Source organism: Ctenocephalides felis, unplaced genomic scaffold (assembly GCF_003426905.1).
Source record: "Ctenocephalides felis isolate EL2017-DRISC unplaced genomic scaffold, ASM342690v1 CF-g0.4_SCAFFOLD_01492, whole genome shotgun sequence".
NCBI lineage: Eukaryota > Metazoa > Arthropoda > Insecta > Siphonaptera > Pulicidae > Ctenocephalides > Ctenocephalides felis.
Window position 1 is genome coordinate 37,008,291 of NW_020537646.1, and position 22,561 is coordinate 37,030,851.

The following is a 22,561-nucleotide window of genomic DNA, read 5'->3' on the forward strand; positions in this document are numbered from 1 at the left end:
GGTGCGGATATAATTTTCTATTCGTATAATTCTGTCGTTTCTTAAAATATATCATTTAAAATTATTAATTTTAAAATTGTAACTATGAGTTTGAATTCACGTCTATTCATTTCACTCATGTTATTTAAAAAAATTGAAATGTTCCAATTTTTAATTTTTTCGGTGGAGTGGCCATATGGTATCATATAAAGTCTAGTATTAGAATTAAATCGTAGCATTTGATTATTCAAATTTATTTTAAATACATCAACAGAGAATAATAATCCTCATAAAGTCTATTCAAAGCATAGAACTATTCGAACTGTGTATTTCATATAACATGTATTTTTTGTATATTTGCAATTTATCTATAACTACAATAATTTCAATATATCGTTTTAATATATGTAATATAACAATTTTATATTTTATTTAACTTACATTTTACACTAATGCTAAATCTATTATAAAATATTGATTAATTACCCTTAAACCCTATACTATATAATCTTTTTAATATATACATAACACAAAACTTAAATATTTATAAATGGTGTAAAAAACAAGTTTTTCAAAAATTTCGAGCTTCTCTTAAATTGTTATTGACGTTATTATAATAATTTTCAGTATTTATATTTTGTTTAAATTTTACTAGAATTCTATAATATAGAACTAAAGATTTATTCATCAGGTATAAAAAATTGCTTCGAACAATTTCTAATATATGTTATTTAAGTCATTCGCTCGTCAGCTACCGAGCAGGTAAGACCTCCCGGTAAATGTTATCAGGTGTTCAAATTAAGTATTCATACAGCTCGTATTCAACTAGTATATAACTCGTGTTGATTCGACGTGATTATTTTCGTTATTATTGTGACAATTTTAGTGAACAGAAAAGTGAAATATTAATCAAAATTTGTGCGTGTTGTAACAAAAGTTGTTCCCCATTATGGGGGAACACAATGAACCGTCTACCTCTGCAATAGTGGGGCAAGCGTTGGATGTTTTAAACAACTCAGACATCACAGAAACTAATAGTACTTCTGATAATCAATCCATGGAACAAGATTAACCTGCATGGCAAACTCCTTCATATTCAAAAAAACGAAGAATCAACGGTACTCTTAAAATACCTATACTGCAATCAACACCCATAACAGGTTTGAACCGCTAATAAACAATCCCACCCCTTCTACATCTCAACCACGCTCCTCAAAACCTCCTCCTATTTTCGTCTATGACGTCAATAACTTTAAATTAATGAACAAGAAATTAACTCAGTTTTTCAACAAGATCAGTATTACACTAAGTGCCTGCCTGACGAGACTGTGAAAATTCAATGTCAGGATTCGGACACATTCAAATTAATGGCCAAATTACTCACAGCAGCCAAAGCCGAATACCACACTTACCAGTTGAAAGAGGATAGGGCGTTTCGAGTGGTAATAAGATTCCTGCATCATTCAACCACTACTGAAGAAATTACTACAGCACTCGCTAAACTCGGACACAAGGTCAGAAACATATTGAACCCGCGTAACAGAATTACTAACAAACCGCGCAACTTATTCTTTGTTGATCTGGAACCAAAAGCCAATAACAAAGAAATATACAAAATAAACAAGCTATTCAACTGCATAATTAAAATCGAACCGCCCAACGAGCGAAAACGTATAGTTCAGTGTGGACGTTGCCAATTGCTTGGCCATACTCGCAGTTTTTGCAACCGGTTATTTATCTGCCGCCGCTGCGCCTCGAACCATGCCACAAAAGATTGCCCTATTGAGAAGAACGCAGTACCTACTTGTGCCTTATGCTACAAGCAAGGTCATACAGCCAACTACAAAGGCTGCGAGCGTTATCAAGAACTATACGCCCGCAAATACGGAACCGATAATAACATTAATTCATCTATGCCAAACTGTGAATCAAATCCTTCATCTAGAATTTTACGACCCGGCTTATCAACCAATTCAAGCAAAGTCACTTCGGACCGCAGCTACAGTGACGTAATTAAAAACAATGTAAACAAACCGGTTTATGCGGCACACTTAAGTTCTTCGCAGGTAGCTAAACAACTAGTGTCATCGGGCATTAACAGTGATGGCCAAATCGAAAACATCTTGACACAATTTCTAGCAGAATTTAAAAACTTGTTCCAACAACTTATGAACCAAAATAGCGTGATTCTAAACATGCTATCTTCTCTTGCTAACATCCGTAAATAATGGCTAAGTTTCTAAGGATCGCACTATGGAACGCCAATGGGCTTATTTCACATAAAAATGAGCTAACTATTTTTCTGTCTCTTAACAAAATTGACATTCTACTAGTAAGCGAGACTCATCTAACCAAATTCAGTCACTTTTCTGTACCATTTTACAGCGTTTATCACTCGCCACATCCGGATGGAACGGCTCATGGAGGAACAGCTATTATCGTCAAATCAAGCATTTCACATTATGAGATGAACCATTTCAACACAAATTATATTCAATCTACATCGGTCAAAGTAAAAGCTTTTCCCTACGACCTCACATTCACAGCTGTCTACTGTCCGCCAAGACACAACATAAAGAGAGAACACTTTCAAGAATTTTTCGATACGTTAGGTACAAGATTCCTAGCAGGTGGTGACTTCAACAGCAAGCATCCAAACTGGGGATCACGACTTGTTAATCCGAAAGGAAAAGAGCTGAATTATGTTATTCAACAAAAATAACTACGCCTCGCACTCCACAGGTACACCAACATACTGGCCCTCAGACCCGGCTAAGATTCCGGACCTACTTGACTTCTTTATTTCTAGTGGAATTGACTACAAATGCATAGAAGTCCAACCCAATTATGATTTGACATCCGACCATTCAACTATCATTGCTTCCCTAAGTTCCTCGGTTATGCCCATCTCCTCAAATCCTAAGCTTCACAATTCTAGGACCAATTGGGACAGATATAGAGATACAATCAAACACCAAATTAATTTGAAAATTTCCCTTAAATGTACAAATGATGTTGACAGTGCGTTGGAAAACTTTAAACAACTTCTGCTAAACACAGTTAGAATCTGCACTCCACAGAATCCAAGTGTCAGTAAATGTCCAACCGTAACGCTAGAAATAAAGAAGCTAATAGCCAGAAAACGCAAGATTAGGAAAATATGGCAGAGAACTCATGCACCACAAGATAAATCAGCTTTGAACCAAATCAGTAATTCTATTAGAATCAAAATTAAAGAAATGTTCAACAACAATTTCAATAACTATGTATTGAGCCTAAACAGATTTGACAACTCCTTGTGGAAACCTATACGCAACAAAAAACGTCCTCCAAGAAAAAACCCTCCTATTCGGTCTGAAACTCATGATAACTGGGCTAGAAGTGATGCTGAGAAGGTAACCTTTTTGCCAATCACTTATCCACAGTTTTTACACCAAATGTCATGGATTCTAATCACGACAATTTGTCTCCTGAGAGCTCAGTAGTAAGCCAGCCTAGCAACTTTCGCTTCTTCACAGTGAAAAGAATCCACAAGGAGATCCATCGACTGAAAAACAACAAATCTGTCGGAATCGACTTAATATCAACTACAATGCTCAAACAACTTCCGAGAGTTGGATATGTTTTCATTACTCATGTATTCAATGCAATACTGAGACTAAATTACTGGCCAACTTCTTTCAAATTGGCTTCCATTATAATGGTACCAAAAGTTGGAAAAGACCCTAACATTGTTAGTTCATACAGGCCAATAAGCCTACTGCCAATAATTTCAAAAGTATTTGAAAAGTTACTACTAGAAAACATGCCAAAGAGTCAAATATAGTTCCGGATCATCAATTTGGCTTCCGTAAACAACACTCCACTATACAGCAGTGTCATCGTATAGTTGATACTGTCAACAAAGCTTTCGAAGCCAAGAAGTACTGTTCCGCCGTGTTCCTTGATGTAAGCCAGGCGTTTGACAAGGTCTGGCACTTTGGTCTTCTACATAAAATCAGAAATCTTTTACCATCATACACAAAATTCTTCGAATCTTACTTATGCTCAAGAAAGTTTCAAGTAAAAATCGGCCAAGAAACAACTGAGCCCAAACTGGTAAACGCAGGTGTTCCTCAAGGCAGTGTCTTAGGTCCATTTCTTTATCTATTATACACAAGTGATTTTCCAGAATACGGTGATTCTACTTGTTGTACTTTTGCCGATGATATCGCAATCTTAACCACTGATCTCGATCCTAAAGTAGCCTCGCAGAAACTGCAATGTCATCTTAACAAAATCGTGACCTGGTCCAAAAAATGGAAAATAAAAATCAACGAGGCCAAATCGAAGCATATTACCTTTTCGCTGAGAAGAGATACCTGCCCTCAAGTTTCCTTTAACCAATGTACAATACCACAAACCGATGTAGTCAAATACCTGGGCATGCACTTGGATTCCAGACTAACCTGGAAGCAACACATCAAAGCCAAAATTCAACAAATCAAGTTCAAAGCCCAAGAAATCAACTGGCTTATAGGAAGAAACTCGAAGCTCTCGCTGTATAATAAAGTACTACTATACAAATGCATTATTAAACCCGTTTGGACTTACGGCATCGAGTTATGGGGATGCGCAAGCAAATCCAATATAGTAATGATGCAAAGATGTCAAAACAAAATACTAAGAAATATAGTCAACGCACCGTGGTACATAACTAACCATGCTATTCATAAAGATTTAGATATTCCATACGTCACAGATGTCATCAAGGACAGAAGCTCGATCTACCTCTCAAAAATTGAGTGTCACTACAACCAGCTCATTGCTTCTTTAATCGGCTCTTCATCACTAAGAAGGTTGAAAAGATGTTGGCCAAGCGACCTTATATGAAACACTAGGCTTCACTCATTGGAGTGAACTCTAGTTAATTATTATTATTATTATTATTTATTTATTTATTTATTTATTTATTTATTATTATTATTATTTTTTCTTTAATATAATTATAAATATTATTTTTTTATTTATTTATTTTTTTTTTTTTTATTCATTATTATTATTGTTGTTATTATTTTTATTATATTTTTTTTTCTCTTTCTCCTTTGTGTCACAATAGCTTATAAGATAAATTGTATCTTGATTGCTATAAATAAATAAATAAAAAAAAAAAAAATGTTATTTAAGTGTCTTAAGCTTCATAATTTATATAAATATACAAACTAGACAGTACTAGACTAATACAACATTATAGTTAATTACTTATATTTTTTTCTCTATTATTTTTTGTATTCAATGTGCTCATTGAAATTGCTTTTTAGTGTTCTAAAAATCATTGGAATCGAATATTCAAATCTATTTCAGAATCACACTGATTAATAATATGTGATATTTGATCCAACCCTTATAACGTAATTTATAATTCATAGGTTTTGTCTAAATTTGAAAACTCAAAACAAAAAAGCTAATCAATTAATTTATTTACCCACTAAAGTATATCTTTAAAAATATAGCCTTTGGGTATAATTTTTTTTTCGTTTTTTTTTGAAGAGAAGATTTTAGATTATTTTTTATTTGTTATTAATAATATCAAACATAATGAGTGATTTTGAAAATAAGCATTATCATAAAAACATTAAGTATGAAATCAACAATAAGCAAAAAACTTCTCTTCAATTTTAAATATTTATACCTTATACTGCTTAAATATTTCATATCAGATTATCCAAAGGTATCTATGAGAATGAATGTAAGTATTACTATTTTAATTGGATATAGTATTATCAACTATTTCATATGAAATAGTATATATTTAAAATATCTAGAGGACCATTAATATGAATCAAGCAATATTTACATAATTATTAATTAATGATATGTAAAAAATGGTAAAAAAAGTTGAGCATAAACCATAAGTTTGCTTATATTATTGCAGAAAATATTATATTCGTATTCACGGGAAGGAATTTTAGCAATAATATCTTTTTCTGCACAGATGCAACGTACCACAGAGCATCTTAATGCAAATTCAGCGTCTGTTCTAAGCATTTCATTAAGGATGGTAGTTGTCTTATCGCTTTCGGAATGAGTTCCGCAATGTTCCAAAATTAATTGCACCCGGTGTGGTAAACAACACGATTGTACCGAAATAACGTAACACTATATAATTTACATATATAGTTCAAGAGAAACCGAGAAATGGTATTATGTGCTCCGCTTACTTCATTCTACATACATTTAGAGTTATTAGATTCTGCAAAACGAATTGTAACGGAATATTAGAGAAATTGATCGATTTTAAGACGGATTTTAAGGGGTATTATATATTCCTAATCTAAATACCAGAGTTATTTCTAGTAGATACTACTACTGTTTTTTGAATAGACAAGGAAATACCTTAATACGGACTGATCTTTTGTCTGGGCAATACCGACTAAAACCTCCGCTTAACTTTCGCCTATGGTCCCTACGGAAACTGCAGTTAGGGAACAGTTCATGGGGGGAGGGTCTAGAATTTTTCTCTTTTAATTATTGCCATTCGTTCCTCTTCTTACCGAAGACGGAAGTCGTTCGACACAAGTGTGTTTACTAATTTGTAATCAATACCATTTTGTCATTTACATATTTGTTAGCAGTCTCTGCTTAATGTTTTAGAATATACAGATTGTATAATGAAATTAAATCAAATTTGTACTATCGTTATACATTCATCTTATCATTTCCATAACTTCGTAAATCCGATAAAAAAAAGTTTCCTATAAGTGTACTGATAAATAGTTTTTCTCTAGTATAATCTTAAAATGGTGGATTTTTATATAAAATGTATAGGATTGTGGAAAAGGTAATATACAAAAATATGACAATATAATCAAAATGATAAAATATTAAGAATAAATGAGTAGATTGTATAACAAAATATTAGAAATGTTAGATAATTAAACAGTTTTAATAAAAAAGAGTAAGAAAAAACAGAAATCATTACATGCATGATTGATTATACAATAACACATTTTCACTAAAATCTTTTCACATTTATTATTTTCATTTTGATTATATTGTCATATTTTTTGTTATATTACCTCTTTCACAACCTTATCAATTTTCTTAAATATATTGTTTGTTTAAATCTGATCAAGATCATGTTTCTTGACAGATGTTCTGAAGATGGAACATACCTAGTTCCGAAACGCGACAGTAAATAAATAAAAAAACTTTTTTGTTTTTTATTACTTTTTCGATTCTTTGTTTGAAGCTCTACAAAATATTTACAAATCTAAGACTCTACCATCTAATAATATAATATATATATATATATATATATATATATTATATATTTCAACATCAAAATTATAAAAAAATATATATATATATATATATATATATATAATGTTCAGCAATGTTAAATTAAATTGAGGCGCTGTGAAAGTTATGCCTTTTGTTAGGAGAACTCGAATATGCTATGTAAAATGATTGCATTCCAAAAGTAAGTATTAAAATTACCAAATTTTCTCTGTCTTAGATAATAATAATTGCACCTATACATTGAAGTATTGAACTTTACTAATGTTTATCTTAAATAACCATCTTTTTGCATAAAAGTATATTTTATTACATTCGCAATCAGATTGATGTGTTCTATTTGGATTTGGATTGTAAAAACACTCTGCTAAAAAAACTATAGCTTTAAACTAAAATTCCAGCCAGCAAAATTTTCACCATAGTTTTTTCTCCATTTATTTAAATGTCATCGTGTTTACACGAGTTGATAGGCAAGACAAACCTTTTTTTTATTTTTTTGTTTTATGTTTGATTATATATTATTGCGATTAAAAATATACTCAGGGATCTATTGCAACATTTTTTTTACTTTGTAGCTTTTGTAGAAAGCAACCCAATGGTTGTATTTTGTTTGTTAAAGATTGCATACTTCTTGTCAATTTTATTTATCATTTGAAAATTATCTTCTTAAGAGCGAACGGTTATCGTTACTTCTTGATATCAGGTTATGTGTGGGGAAAAAATACACTCTATCTTTGTAGTTGCACGACCGAAGCCTTTACTTTACTACAAATTACTCCTCAGATCTATTTTGACGATACAAACGCATCTGTGGCATTACTTATTATTAACAAGTGGGGGTGCATGGCATCGTGTCTTTAAGACAAATTGCTGGAAATTCCCGTACTGTAATGAAAAATCTTGGTACAGAACCCAAAAAAATTACACTTTACATTTTTACAAGTCCAATAAACATTTTTGACCGCCAAATTTTTTTAACTTATTTTTATTGAGAATCTATAACCGGTGGGGACACAAATACTTCAATTTTTTCTAAGGTATGCTTAGATATTCAGAAAACTTCCCTAAAGATATATAAAAAATTTATTTTTGCAATCACTATAACTGTCTCTAAGAGAAGTTAATAATATATTATATTGTACACATTTAAGTAATTTCATTTGACAAATCAATAATCATTGTAAGATTCATTACAATATCTATTTACTTTAATTTTGTATGAATCTCAATGCGAAATAATATTAGTATGATAAACCTATTATCAAATTATTTAAGGGCGATTGCTAAAAAATCTAAATCTAATACAATTGCTAAAAAATCTAAAGTTAATACAATACAAATTTATTTATATACTTCAATTATGCTCCAAGATAATTTGGTTATGGCTTAATCTTATATCACAAAGGCAAAGTTTATATTATGCTATGCTATCTCGTTGTCTGCCTTAGAAATTGATCATATGCGAAATTTAGTATTCACTATAATCTGAGACCATTGTTTGTTCATCTTCAATAACAAACAGTATGAAAGCTAGAATAATAATTATTATACGCAGTTCAAATAGATAGAAGCTATTCAGATAAACTTGTTTCAATGATGTTATTCAACTGAGAAACTGCGCAAACAGTACATATATTTAATTATATATGTGATTGAATAAATATGGAGCATATTTTTACCCACAATATATACATATTATGAACAGAATTTAATTTGATTATTTATGATTATTTGGTGTGCATTTTTATTATTTTATAACACAGAGTTCAAAATGTTTAATATTTAATTAAATATTTAATCATATTCTGCTTAACGATATCGAGGGTTTTACTTTATTAGTAATAACATAATTTTATCGTTGATATTACGCTTTACAGAAGAACATTTACACTTGAGTTTATTTTATTTGTCATAAAATTATCTATTTAATGAATAAAATTAATTCATTTAATAGCTAAATTTTGACACTTAAATTCAAAATGATTAAAGTCTGATTTTAGAATTCTTTAGAGTTGAAGCTCTGAAATCATTAAAATTTTAAGCACCGAAAAGCCCTAAGATCCATATTTTGCGTGGTGCCCGCATTATTTGAGTAAAAGCTCTGAATACTCAAAAACTCATAAAAACTTTTGGGTTTCAATTCTCATATTTTCAAACTAGACGTAGAGTTGGTATCTACTGTTCACTTCTGGAATTGATCATAAAAATTACTTGTGTAAATTGTACCATATTAAAAATGTTTATTGTGTATTTATATACCTATTGAAACTATTACGTATGTAGTTGCATAGCTTTGCTACACGTTGTAAAATTGAATAGTTAAAAGAATTGCAAAATCATTTGCACTTTTCCTATTTAAATCTTAACTTTTAAGCAATTATATAATTTGTTGCAAAATAAAATAAACTAATAAACGATATAACAATGAGTATTGCATAATAATACCCATTATTCAGACACACGTTTGATTCTTGTAATAATAGATTATACAACAATGAATTGGTATAATTGCAGTAAATTTTGTAAAGAAGAAAGTCAACAATCAATAATTAATTAATTATTATTATTTTTCAAAAATCAATAAAATTAGATACATAATAAAAATATGTTGAAAACTGCGACTTTGTGGCATCTACTATTAATTATATAATATTTATGCATAGACAACAAAGAAACAGAGTATGTTTTTATGCTGCAGGAACAAAGACCTGGTTGCTAATTAGAGTTGTATATATACAGCTCTAATATATTTAGATACTTTGGAAAAAAATATGGCCATTAAGTATGAAACATTCCATTATACTGCTTTGAAGATACAAATATTTTTCTAGAACAATATTAAGCTAATACAGCAAATATAGAGATCCGACTATTGTTACTAATAATTCAAAGAAAAACACCCTGCAAAAAGCTCGTTTTCATGCACGGATAATGATTGAATACTTGAGATTTTCATAAAATTGATAATGATTTCTTGTAATCTTATTTTATTATATTCAAATAAAAATTCAAACTACTGGTGCATGGCATCGTGCCTTAAAGCAAGTAGCTGGAACTTCCCATACCGTAACGAAATATTCGAGAAATATTAAATATTTTCAAATAAATTTTTTAAATATTGTAACATTGTCTAATATTTGTAAGAATTTTATAAACTGAATTGCCAAGTTGAAATTATTTGTTAAAGTATAATAGAACAGAATTTTCGATATACAAAAAAAAAAATTTAAAAAAAAATTTAAAAAAAAAATAGAAACTAAAAGTTTATTGAATCATTCAAATCGGACGCTTAGTTCTCGCAAAAAACTGCCATTTATTGCATATTTAACTCTGTATCTTCGACATGACTGAACCTGCCTTTGCCAAAAATCAATCACCTCTTCTCCCAATCATTACAAATTGAATGTTTTTAAGATGATTCATCAGTCGGACACTCGGTTCTCTCAAATCGATTTCTGCACTCTTTGCTCCGTATCTCCGTAATGGACCTGCCTTTGCTAAAAACTAATCAGCATTTCTCCCTATCAATAGGAATTGAATATGTGCGCCCGAAAAAATGCGGACCTACAAAACACACGAAATCTTCAAAAGTTGAAGATATGCAAAAAAATTCATTTTCGATTTTCGGCCCATTACTATAACTACCATACGGGAAGTTAATAATTTTGAATACAATTATTTTACACGTATACCCAAAATATCTGCTACCGTGGTCTCTTTACCGCTGGCTGTCGATGGCATGTTTGATGTTTATCCATGCACTGTCTGATACTCATTGCTTATATTGAATACGAACAATCTCTTGGATGCTGAGATAGAATTCAGCTTGTTTATTGCAATTTTCTATAAAAATGTTGTATTAGTATCTATAACATCTAGTAAATTTCAAATCTACTAGAATTTTTATGCTTCTCCCAATAAGACAAATAGCAATTAAATAATTTGTGAATTACGAATGAGAATTGTCCTACCTCGCTCCCTTACCTCAGTCACCTTAATCCCGTCCGACGATTTAGGGAAGCGATTTATGAATCCACTAACAATCAACGGGGATTGCCGGGGCTCGCGTCAGTCATTAACCCCTTGGCTGCAGCTGCTACCCGCTTGCCGAACTTCGGCGGCCTAAAGCTCGTTCCAAGCTCCCGCCTAATTTACTCAAAACACTGTAAGTGTTTATTAAGCGCGATTAACCTCTTTGTAACGGCGCACGACCCAAACTACAAGGCGATAGACTATTTACAAACTTTTTATAGTACAATCGGGCAGTGATATAGTTTCATTAGTGCAATCATTAAATATATTGATGAAAAATTTACTTTGCAAAATTATATGTAAAATATAAATTTGATCATCAGCATATGATATATTATTGTCAATAAATATCCGTTATTTTTTGTGAGTCGTGAGTTTGAACCCCGTTCTGGATAACCCAACATCGTGCACTAGCGATGTCCATTTTCATTTGAAAATATAGATCAATCCCCAATACTATTCTTCCCTGATTCGAGTTAATGTTTATTAACTCGCATTAGGTCGTATATCGGTGTGCAATTGGGTAGACAATAAAATGCTAATAAATCATATATTTATATTATGTCATACTAAACATGAATCACATTATCATACTACATATTTCTTTTTCTATTTTTTTATTTAATACAAATCACATGTTGATACCATCATGGCTTAAACGATTAAGGACGTGAGCAAGCACATATTTGAGTTCGCTCCTAACTTCGATCCAGCTCGATATCCAGTAGTGTGATATTAAATTTCCACTCGAATTTATGGAAATAGAATCTCAAGTAAAAATCTTCTTTTCGGGGCACGGCTGCAACAATTAGTAAGGCAATCGTGTGTTTGCTTGGCATTTAAAAATTAATATAAACTATATCTCAGTATAGTAAACAAATAATGTCTTCTGTTAGAATCTGAACTAGACCCAACAGTTATGATTGCTGTTAGATAAACTCTCAAAGGTACTATTGAATAGCTTGAAAAGAGAAGAAACTTCCTAGGATAGGGTACTAAAATCACCAAAAAATAGAATATGAATATTGGTAAAAAGTAAGATTTTGATGAACACGTTCCATTCTGTCACATTTTTCATAGAAGTTTTAAATATTAAGTGTAGTTTTTAAAAATTTAACAACTACCCATTACATTGCTATCTCTACTACTGCTTTCTTTCATATTCTTTATAAAACATGAAGTTACAGGTAATTGTTTGGAGGCACCGTTGTAATTTAAAATTATGTATTTGAAAGTATTTTTAAAATTATGTATTCGAAAGTAGTAACTATTAGAAAGGTTTTGAAAGACATTGTGTCTTGAATATTTTTTATTGCTTAAATACTTATTAATATATCTAAAATGTCTTTGCAATATGAATTAACAGCGTATAATTTTAAAACACGGTTATCTCTCAATCGCTTTATTGTCACCGCAGATAATGTGTTAATTGCAGCTCAGGTGAGCGCCGAAGCGCAGAAACTTTGCACTTTCGGAGTTAAGCGATTTTCTACCCTGCAATTTAGTGCAAAGTGCACATTATAGTCGACGGTGTCGACTAATCAAATTTGTTACTATAACGTTGTTTGATAAATAATGGCAAAGTATGAAGGAAATAGATTGTACTCACGAAATTGAATGTGGATATTTCATTTATTTATTTGTACTTGTCACACATTTTTTTACAGACAAGTACATTGTTTTAAAAATACTAACAAAATTGAAATTTAAACAATTTAAAGTCATTAGTTTTTTTATTATTTTTTTATTATCTCTTTTATTTACAACTGTCCTGTAAAGGAATTCAATAAATTTGATGAATTTACAATAGTCGGCCGAAAAGGGACATTGTATATTACAAGGGCATGTTGGAAAAAACAACTCAGTAGTTGTTTTTCCATTCGATAAAAAATTCACAATATTTTATTGATAATTATATAATTTTAACTATTTACTTGTGGAATAATTTCTTATGATTAATGATTAAGTTATTTCCATTTTTTATCAGGAGAGTTGATGACTTAAATCCAGTGGCGCTTTTCTTTTCAATCTTCTTGGATAGTTCTCTGTTATCGATGAGTTTTCTAATGAATTTGGGTGACTGATTAGCTTGTTTCTATACTTGTGTGCTGTTTTTGTTATTACTTCATTTATGGTAGGTGTCTTCGTGTCGGCATGAATCAACCAGTTGGAAACATATTTTGGAGCTCCTAAGACAATTTTAAAAAGCTTTTAAACTAAAACTAAAAATTAAACTGAAATACTTTTTACCGCTATATTAATAATATTAATAACAATTTTAAATTGGTCTTTAAATAGTGACATATCAAAATTTATCAATCCATATGTTTTTTAATATATTTTAATGTATTCGAGGAAATGTTTGCTAGGATTGTTCATTACAATTTCTTGATTGCGAAGCTTCTCAGATTGAACACACACAAAACGTAGCTGAGAATCATTCATGTATGAATTTAGCAGAACAATTGTGTTAAGCTGCCGTTGCATAACTTTATTTGCCCAACTTGCAGGGTTTCATAATATATGTGTAATTCAAGTTACATTTTGTATCAACTTAATTTAGTCGAAAGCAAATATGGAATATGGTTTCGTAATTTCTGGATTAATTCATATAAATCTCAAAAGCTGCAGTGATTATAAATTACGTTATATTTGGATTCTACTTTATATAAAATTAAGCAGGAATCACTGAATATTCATGTTATAATATTAAAAAAGTTAATTGAATAACTATTTAAATTAAATTTCTTGTGTGATAATGAAAATTCATTCGTGTAAACTATATAGGGCAAGGCAGAGCACAAAGGTCCAATTTGACTTTAAGTAGTTATTCTGTCTAAACCAAATGAACTTAGTAATACGTATTAAACTATCGAACTAGTTCAATGAATTACCCAGTTGATTCTTATATTATAGAAATGTGTTTTTTACTATTTTTCTAAAATTTGTCATCTATCCCTTTTTGCATCATAATGGTTAAAAAGGGATATCCAGGAGGCTAAAAGATCTAATATCTCAATTTTGAATGTAAATGGATTTTACGAAATTTTAGGTACATTATTCAACTAATGCAAAATATAAATTTTATGGGCACATTTTTACGAAGATACACTATATTATATAATATCCATTTGGTTTTGCGTTAGAAATATTCATCAGCAGTGTTGGAAAATATACCTTTTTTTAAATTGCTTTTATTAACTTAATTAACTTTTTTATTTACTATTTTCTTATTGTTGACAGACAGCAAGTGTAAAGGTACGGATGGTTTTTTCCGCCCCAATCACGTGTAAGCTTTCATGGAGGTTATATAGAAAAACTGTTGAATCAAACTTAAGAATAACAATACAGCCTATAAAATAATCAAATAATGTACTTAGATATTATACTAACAAGGTCACGTAAACTAAACAACAGTGCTCACAACCAAAAAAATAACAACAGAAGATAATACTTTTGTTACAGATTTTCAAACACAGCTGTTTATCCCATGACGGCGACGATGTTTGATTCAAGGCGATAGTTGGATTTTGCCCTCTACTTTCTAATATTGTTGTTAAAAATATTGGTGGTGGACATTTTTACCCGCGGACCTTTAAGCCCCGCTCTATTCTATTACATTTATATAAATATAATTGTTTTAATTTCATTTCTAATTTACGATTAAATATTTATCGTGGTGTACTTGCACTATTTTTATCACATTGCTTTCGTCTTACAAATGTCAAAAGACAATTTTTCAGTTTTGCACACTTCTGAGTATTCCAGTTTGTGAAAATTTACAATTAATTAAAATTGTTGAGTTAAGTTATCCTAATGAAACTAGCGTTACGTTTTTTTAATTAAATGGACAGTAACGAATTTCACCGCCTAACTTTTTCGGTACTAAATTCAATTAATAATGTTCTTTATACATGCATGTCTTTATTTTTATGCTGGTTGTTCAAAATTGTCTTGCTTCTGAATTAAATAATTGCAATCTAATGGCCAGGTTTTGCAAAATTGCACATTAAGAATTTATTCAAGATATGTTCTTTTGGGAACCATTAGGAAAATGCTTACGCAGGGGCTAGATTGAACATTACGTCTAAGGATTAATGCAGCTTAGCTATAAATCCTAAGTCATTAACGCCAATATAACATTTCACTTTTCAACCTATAATTTCTTAGCAATTTAATCCAATATAAAATATCCTTGTTATTTGTTAGTTATCCATTCGTTGAATCTGTTAGCACATGTCTGTAAAAACGCTTCTTTTTTAATTCAGAAATCAATTTTATTATTATTATCTGTAAGTGGGTTGCTCATATGTTGGTAAAAAAAATCTTATTTTCACCATATTGGCTTCCTTCTAGTCATTATAGCTTGGTTTTAATTTTATTTACGGATTGTTGCTCAAAAATACAATTAAAATTAATTTATGAAAAACTGATATTTTTCGGCTTTGTAAACAAGGACAATTGGACACCTACAATTTCTAATAATTTTTTCTTCACTCTTTAAATATATCTATTGAAGAACAATTTTTACAGCAAAACTCAATTTATTTGACTTCATATAAAATTATTAGCTCAAACGAGTACTTTACTGGGACTCGATCCAAGTACCTCTGTATCCGCGAGTTGACCACTTAACCACTAGACCACACTTCTGAGAAAGACAGTCTTAACCAATTTTTGGAGGTTTTGACAGCACCTGAATTAGCAAGTGTTACTATAATTGTCCTTCTCTAATATCCACCAATAACAATCGCCCAGACATTGGAATAAAAGATCGACATCGAGCACCTGAAACCCTTTTCCATTACCAGCTATAGAGGAGTAAACACGTCGGACCTAATTGTTTGTTATGCAAAATTTAAAGAAAAACATTGTGAAATACAATTTAACATACGGATTAAACTTACGATTAGGTAACGTAACCTTGATATATATTAACAAAATAAATCAGTTTATATTTGGTTATGTAGTTGTATTCAGTATTTAGAACTATGTTTGGAACAGTTTGCCGGAATTAATCCCAGTAGAAATAAATCTTGGCCAGAAGATACCAAAATTGGGGCTTGAGAGTTGCGTGATAAACATTTATTTTAGTGAATTATTTATTTAAAAATATAGTTTAGTCATTTGAAAACCCGTTTGTGGGATTAAATGCATCAAATGTCAAACAATATATTCTAATGATTGGGTTTCTGAAATTGTAGTAGATTTTGACTAGTTTTTTTTAAGTTTTAAATGTTTCGTTTTAGTGATTAGAACTAAATGAATTTTTAAACAAGTATATGAATTAATAATAATTTTAATAATATGAATTCTGGATGGTATTTGGTATATGCATATGATACTTAACACTTTCGGGACGGCACCGATTTCAAAATAAACTTGTTTACCGGCTGTAAACTTGATTTCATTGTGTATGTTATGCAATTTGTTTGATATAAATTTGTGGTCATTGAAGGACATGCATTTATTTTTGATCATTTCATAAAAAAATGGTGACGTTCAAAACAATTTCCAAAATGCATAGTTGGTTGATTTTGACATGTTTTACAATAAAATATTGTTCACCGCCTTCATCCTAGTGCTTTTCTGTCATAACAGACAATACAATCCCTTTTTCTTTCTCTCGCATTTAGAATATGCCACTAATTAGTCAGTATATTTGTTCATTTTTGTGCTGCCATAATAGTTTTTTTCTATTATATTATCTAACAATTTATTTGTAAAATATAAAGTAAAATAATCTATTGGATGTCTTATATTGCTTGGTATTTATAGTCGGAGTGTTTGTTGATGTATGTCACATTCGATTATTGAAGGAGAATCGGCACATTCGCTAATGTCTTCCCGCTCTTAATTTATTTAGTCAAACTTTTTCTTTTTTTAGTTGGATAATATCATCATCACATTCATCACTATCATCGGTATGAATAGTAAAATTTGTCTGTATGAATGTCTATTTGCAATTCATCTTCACTACTGCTTAATTCACAAAATTACCAGTTACCAGTTACCAGTTACAATTACCAGTCGTTTTGCCATATTTAAAAGCGCTCGGTCGTTTTAAATATTAAAATAAGACCATATAGCAAAGAAAAAAGCTAAAAATACTACTAAAATAACTTAAAATTATTTTCAAAATACAACACTGTTTATCACTGCTATATGTATTTTATTCAACTTTTTTCTATGCAAACTGAGTCATTGTTTATAAAATAGCCTGTGACTCATAGAGTTTGTTTGTCCACTCTGGTGGACAGCCGTCCCCAAAGTGTTAAATAATATCTGGACTTGAAATAGTTCATTATAAACATGACCTTGTATATTAATACATACAATGATATTTTATTCCATGACTTTTACAGCCAATGCATTAAAATTTCAACAACATGCATATAAGTAGCAATAATATACAAATTTGTTTTATTCCAAATAGTAATTAGATACTGTTTAGTAATAACTAGTGTCAATTATTATCCAATTATACAAAATAATTGGAAATGATTAGTTATTGCATTTTTTATCATAATATTAAATATTATACATGAGTGAAAACTATCGGATATTATGTAATTATATTATTCAAATTAATGTACCTAACAAAATATAGCTTTTGTGATTAATAATTTGAATGATCTAATAATTTTCAATAAGTTATCTTATTATACTAAGATTAATTGTGAATTATTTGGTGCACAATAAATTTTATTTACTAATGACAATATTAAGATTTTGAGTAATTAACGCTTCTGGTAAATACTTTGCTGATTTTTTTAAACTTTATTCTGCATCTGTTTATTCTAAAAACATCGAGCAGAGATTGCTAACAAAATATGACGTAATAATATTGATTACATATTAGTAAACACACTCAGTAGTGCATCTACTAGGGTTACCTGTAATTGATCGTTCAAATTTAAACTTTTGTTTACATAACATCAATAATTCAAAATATTAATTTAATTTAATAATAATAATAATTTAATTATGAAATAATTTAACTTAGTGACATTAATTTTGAGTGCATTTTACATATTTAACCAGGCAAATTTTACATGTTTGTTCGTTTTAAAAATTCATAAAAAATGGTGAGGAATAAGTAATAGTAAGACATGTTTGAGTTGCTGTGATATGCCATTGAATTATTAGAAAATGTTGACACGCATTATATTAAATAGACACATATTAAATATAGCTTTATTTAAATCATGTTATACCTATTATACTTAGTGTCATGACTGTCATGTGTAATATCTTGTGTGTCAGTGTTTCATAACTTATCATAAAGATTTTATTGCTAATTTTTATTTATTTTTTTAATTGCAGGAATTAGTGTTGTCAACTCCGAACCAGCGCAATTGGCGCGGAATTCTTATAGCAGTGCTGGTCATAGTGGCGGTGTTGGGGCTGATAGTGTTTTCGATATTTCTTTTATCGCCGGAAGATGAATCCGCTAGAAATAAGGGTCGGAAATTAGTTTTAGAAGACGTCCTAGGAAGAGCGCTCAGGCCGCGGGAGTTTAATTCGTCATGGCTTTCAGGTACTGTCAACTAGATATAGTAATTTATTTATTAAATACATTTATATATATATATATATATATATATATATATATATATATATGTGTATGTGTGTGTGTAGTGTTATGATTTATAACACTTTTGTATGGCCTCAGATGGCAATTTGAAATGAAAAAAATTTTTTTTTTAAAAATTTTTTTTTTTAAAAAATTTGTTTTTTTTGAAAAAATTTTTTTTCTTTATTTTGACATATTGTGGAAGATCTGAACTTTTTTTTCAAAGCAATCGTACTGCTTTAACTACATAGGGACAAAATATAAAGCGCGTAAGCGCCGCGTCGCTGTCTTACGCATAAGCATTGGTACGGAACCGATAGGAATGTTAACAAAATGTATACTTATTGTTAAAATCTCTATAAAATGTCTGATAATTTGATGTGCATATGTCTAATGATCATTTTTGACCGCCAAATGGCTCATTTTTTTACTTTTTCCTCTATATCTCCGAAACCGCTGGACCTACCTTCATGAAAGTTGTATCGATTCTTCATCTTGTCAATACAAATGAAATGTTTTTGAATTATTAAAATCGGACGCTCCGTTCTCTTAAAAACTGAGTTACCGTTTTCGGAACTTTTTGCCCCGTATCTTCGGAACGGCTTGACCTGCCTTTGCCAAAAACTAATCAGCACGTCTCCTTATCAATACGGATCGAATGTTTTTTGAATTATTCAAATCGGTTGATCCGTGTTCCCGAAATCGTCGACGAAAATTTGTATCCGCACATACATACACACACATACATACATACATACATACACACACACATACACACACACACACACACACACACACACATACATCAATTTTTTCTAAGGTATGCCAAAATGTTCAGAAACCTCTGAAACGTAAAGATATATAAAATTTTCATTTTCGATTTTTTTGCGATTACTATAACTTGCCCTACGGGAAGTTAAAAAATCGTTCACTATTTAAATAAGATTTTTGAATATATCTTGTTGAGTTTACAAGAAAACGCTTATTTCTCTTATTAAAAATTGCAATTAAAAAAGAGGTCTTTACATAAATAAGGAATGTAATATATTGCAAGTAGATTTTGTTTTCTAACACTTCATTTATATCAATTCAATCAAAAGTGAAATTAATTAAACTCGGAAATAAAGTTTGAAAGTGAAAATTTTAAATTGCGATTTGTAATTGAATTTAGACCGAAATTCAATCGTTTCATTTATCCAGAAAACAAATCTGTTCCGGGAAAATTTCTATAAAAATATTGCTCTGCTTCTATACGCTTTATCTTTTACATTAAAACACTATTTCCATGGTAGCAGTTAAACGATGGAAACCGGGCAAAATTATTTCACATGAAAAACCACTAAATACTAGAATCCAGACATTAATGAAAATCCGCTATTCTATGCACACGAAGTTATTATGTAGTAAAACGGTCGTATAATTGCGGTTTTAGTATTATGAGTCAACACTTTCTTCATATTTAAATAGAATTTTAACAAATATCTCCATATTCTTTTATTGTATGGCGGAGAATAAGGTTATATGGTAATATTTTAGATGGTATTGTGGAATGCATCTATTGGTACTGCAACTGAAAAGATCAGCCATAGTGACATAGAATATGAAAGTATTTTTTACATTATTACGCTTCTAATAAACTAAACTTGAATTAAAAATTAGAAACCCCAATAGTTCAACTCATTGATAAATATTGAAGCAAAGACGTAGAACATGTTGTCTATGGACGACATCTAAACACCCAGCACGTCTTGCGGATGTCGTCTATAGACGATACTTGTAACATAGGTGGTAGTTCAATTTGACGCCGTTACTTATTTTTGTCATAATAAATAGTTTTTGAAAAATATTTTTCACTTTCACTTACAAATAGAAAACTACTGGAGAAATTATTGCTTCTAATAAATAATTTTTTTAAAGAATATCAAGAAAATTGACAAACTATTTAATGTTATCACTTCATGGGTGTTACATAGACTTGAATAAAATAGTATTCCTAAACTGACCGTATATTTTTTTTCTGTTGTATCAACAAATATGTTCTATATATGTTATTCCAACCCAATTAATTATAATTATAGTTACATTTTTTTTAAATATAATTAACTATTAATTATGTAATTATATTTAATTACAAATAAACCTTTGTGACTTGCAATTATATTTCTAGCTAGATATATTGCAACCTGTTACTAAGAATACCAGCTTCCGAAATTATGGAGTCTAATACATTTTATTTCATTTTTTTCTATAAAATCGAACACACGTTTAAAATTAATTACTGGTTTTTGGCGCATCAGTAATTTACACACAGGCTGTTAATGGTAAAACGATCTACATAATTAAAATCTTGAATTTATTTCCATCTTTGAGAATTTGAATATTGTATCAGTAACATTTGATATAATTGAATTGATTTTTAGGATTACGTTTTGAAAACATCCGAGAAGTAGTAATCTTCATTTTGTTACAAGCCCAACATCATTTTGCTGAATTGGATTGAGATACAATCAGCAAATTTGTTGCAATGAATTGAATGTCTCACTGAATGAATTTCCGCACAACCCTTATCCATCAAAATGATATTAGAATACACATCGGAACCTCTTCATGACTTTGCTTAAAATTTCGTTTACAAAGTTTTGCATTCGACAAGAAACAAGAAAAGACTCGGTCTTTTCCAGATCAGTCTGAGCCGGGCGGTGGAGCCGCCCCGAAAGCCATCAAGCGTTTAGTCGTTTTCAATGCGTCATTAATTAAATGATAACATTTTGAAGACCCGACAAAATAATTTACGTGTAATAAAACAATTATGTACGTGGCATTAATTAAGATAGCGAGCGTGCGCTGAAAATACTCTTGCGTTGTTCAACGAATGATTTATTGTGAGGCATTTCTGCATGTTGTCTTGTTCAGGGAAAAGCATAGCTGGTTTAATTCTCTTTGCCTTCTGGCTACGGCTACGATGAACGTATTTATGCTAGTAGTATAAGTAACTTGGTCTATTCCTACCAATTAAATTATAATTATATACGAGAAATCATCTTAATATTTGAACTTTTATTACAATATCAAATTATAAAGGTTGCAACCTAATGTGACGTCTTCTTTAGTTTTTTTATTGTTTGCTTTAATTTATTTTTGTGCAAAATATAATACTGCCGCCCATAGTCTAAATTTTCACATTTAATAGGATACAGAAATTTTACTTTAGAATAAAATTAAGCAATATTTTTGTTGTTCCAGAAGTTTTCACTGACTTCATTGTATTAGTTTTCTATTAATAATCATGAGTATCATGGTGAAAGTGATAAATAAAGTGATTATAAAAATATTCAAGAATAAAGTTTACGTTTATTTGTTAGTTTTTTAACTATGACTTCAGTAGATACACAAGTAAGAGAATCTTTTTTTTTAATAATAAATAAATAAATAAAAATATATGCTATATTAAAAGAAAAATATATGCTATTATTATAGTTTGAATGAAAATTATTATTTTATCATCATAGTCTTAATTTGTTTTAGTATGGTTGAAAAAATAATCTATATTTGATTGTAGCTTTTTAACTTTGCAAAATAATTTCTTCAGTAAAACCTAGACGCGAATCTTTTTATATATACGACTGGTCTTGACATTTTAGAAGATTCGTTTTACGATTTCTTTATAGAATAAAAACTTAAGCCATAATTCTTCAA

The 22,561-nt window shown here is 29.9% G+C and overlaps 1 protein-coding gene across 1 annotated transcript in view; it reads left to right on the forward strand.

The window, feature by feature from the left end:
- The first annotated feature begins 12,630 nt into the window (after nucleotides 1-12,630).
- The window catches only part of LOC113371212, a 516,707-nt gene continuing 506,776 nt past the window's right edge, over nucleotides 12,631-22,561 (forward strand). The window contains exons 1-2 of the mRNA XM_026611852.1: nucleotides 12,631-12,729; nucleotides 18,616-18,829. Of these exons, the coding sequence (XP_026467637.1) occupies nucleotides 12,631-12,729; nucleotides 18,616-18,829 (313 nt within the window). The remainder of the gene's footprint in view (nucleotides 12,730-18,615; nucleotides 18,830-22,561) is intronic.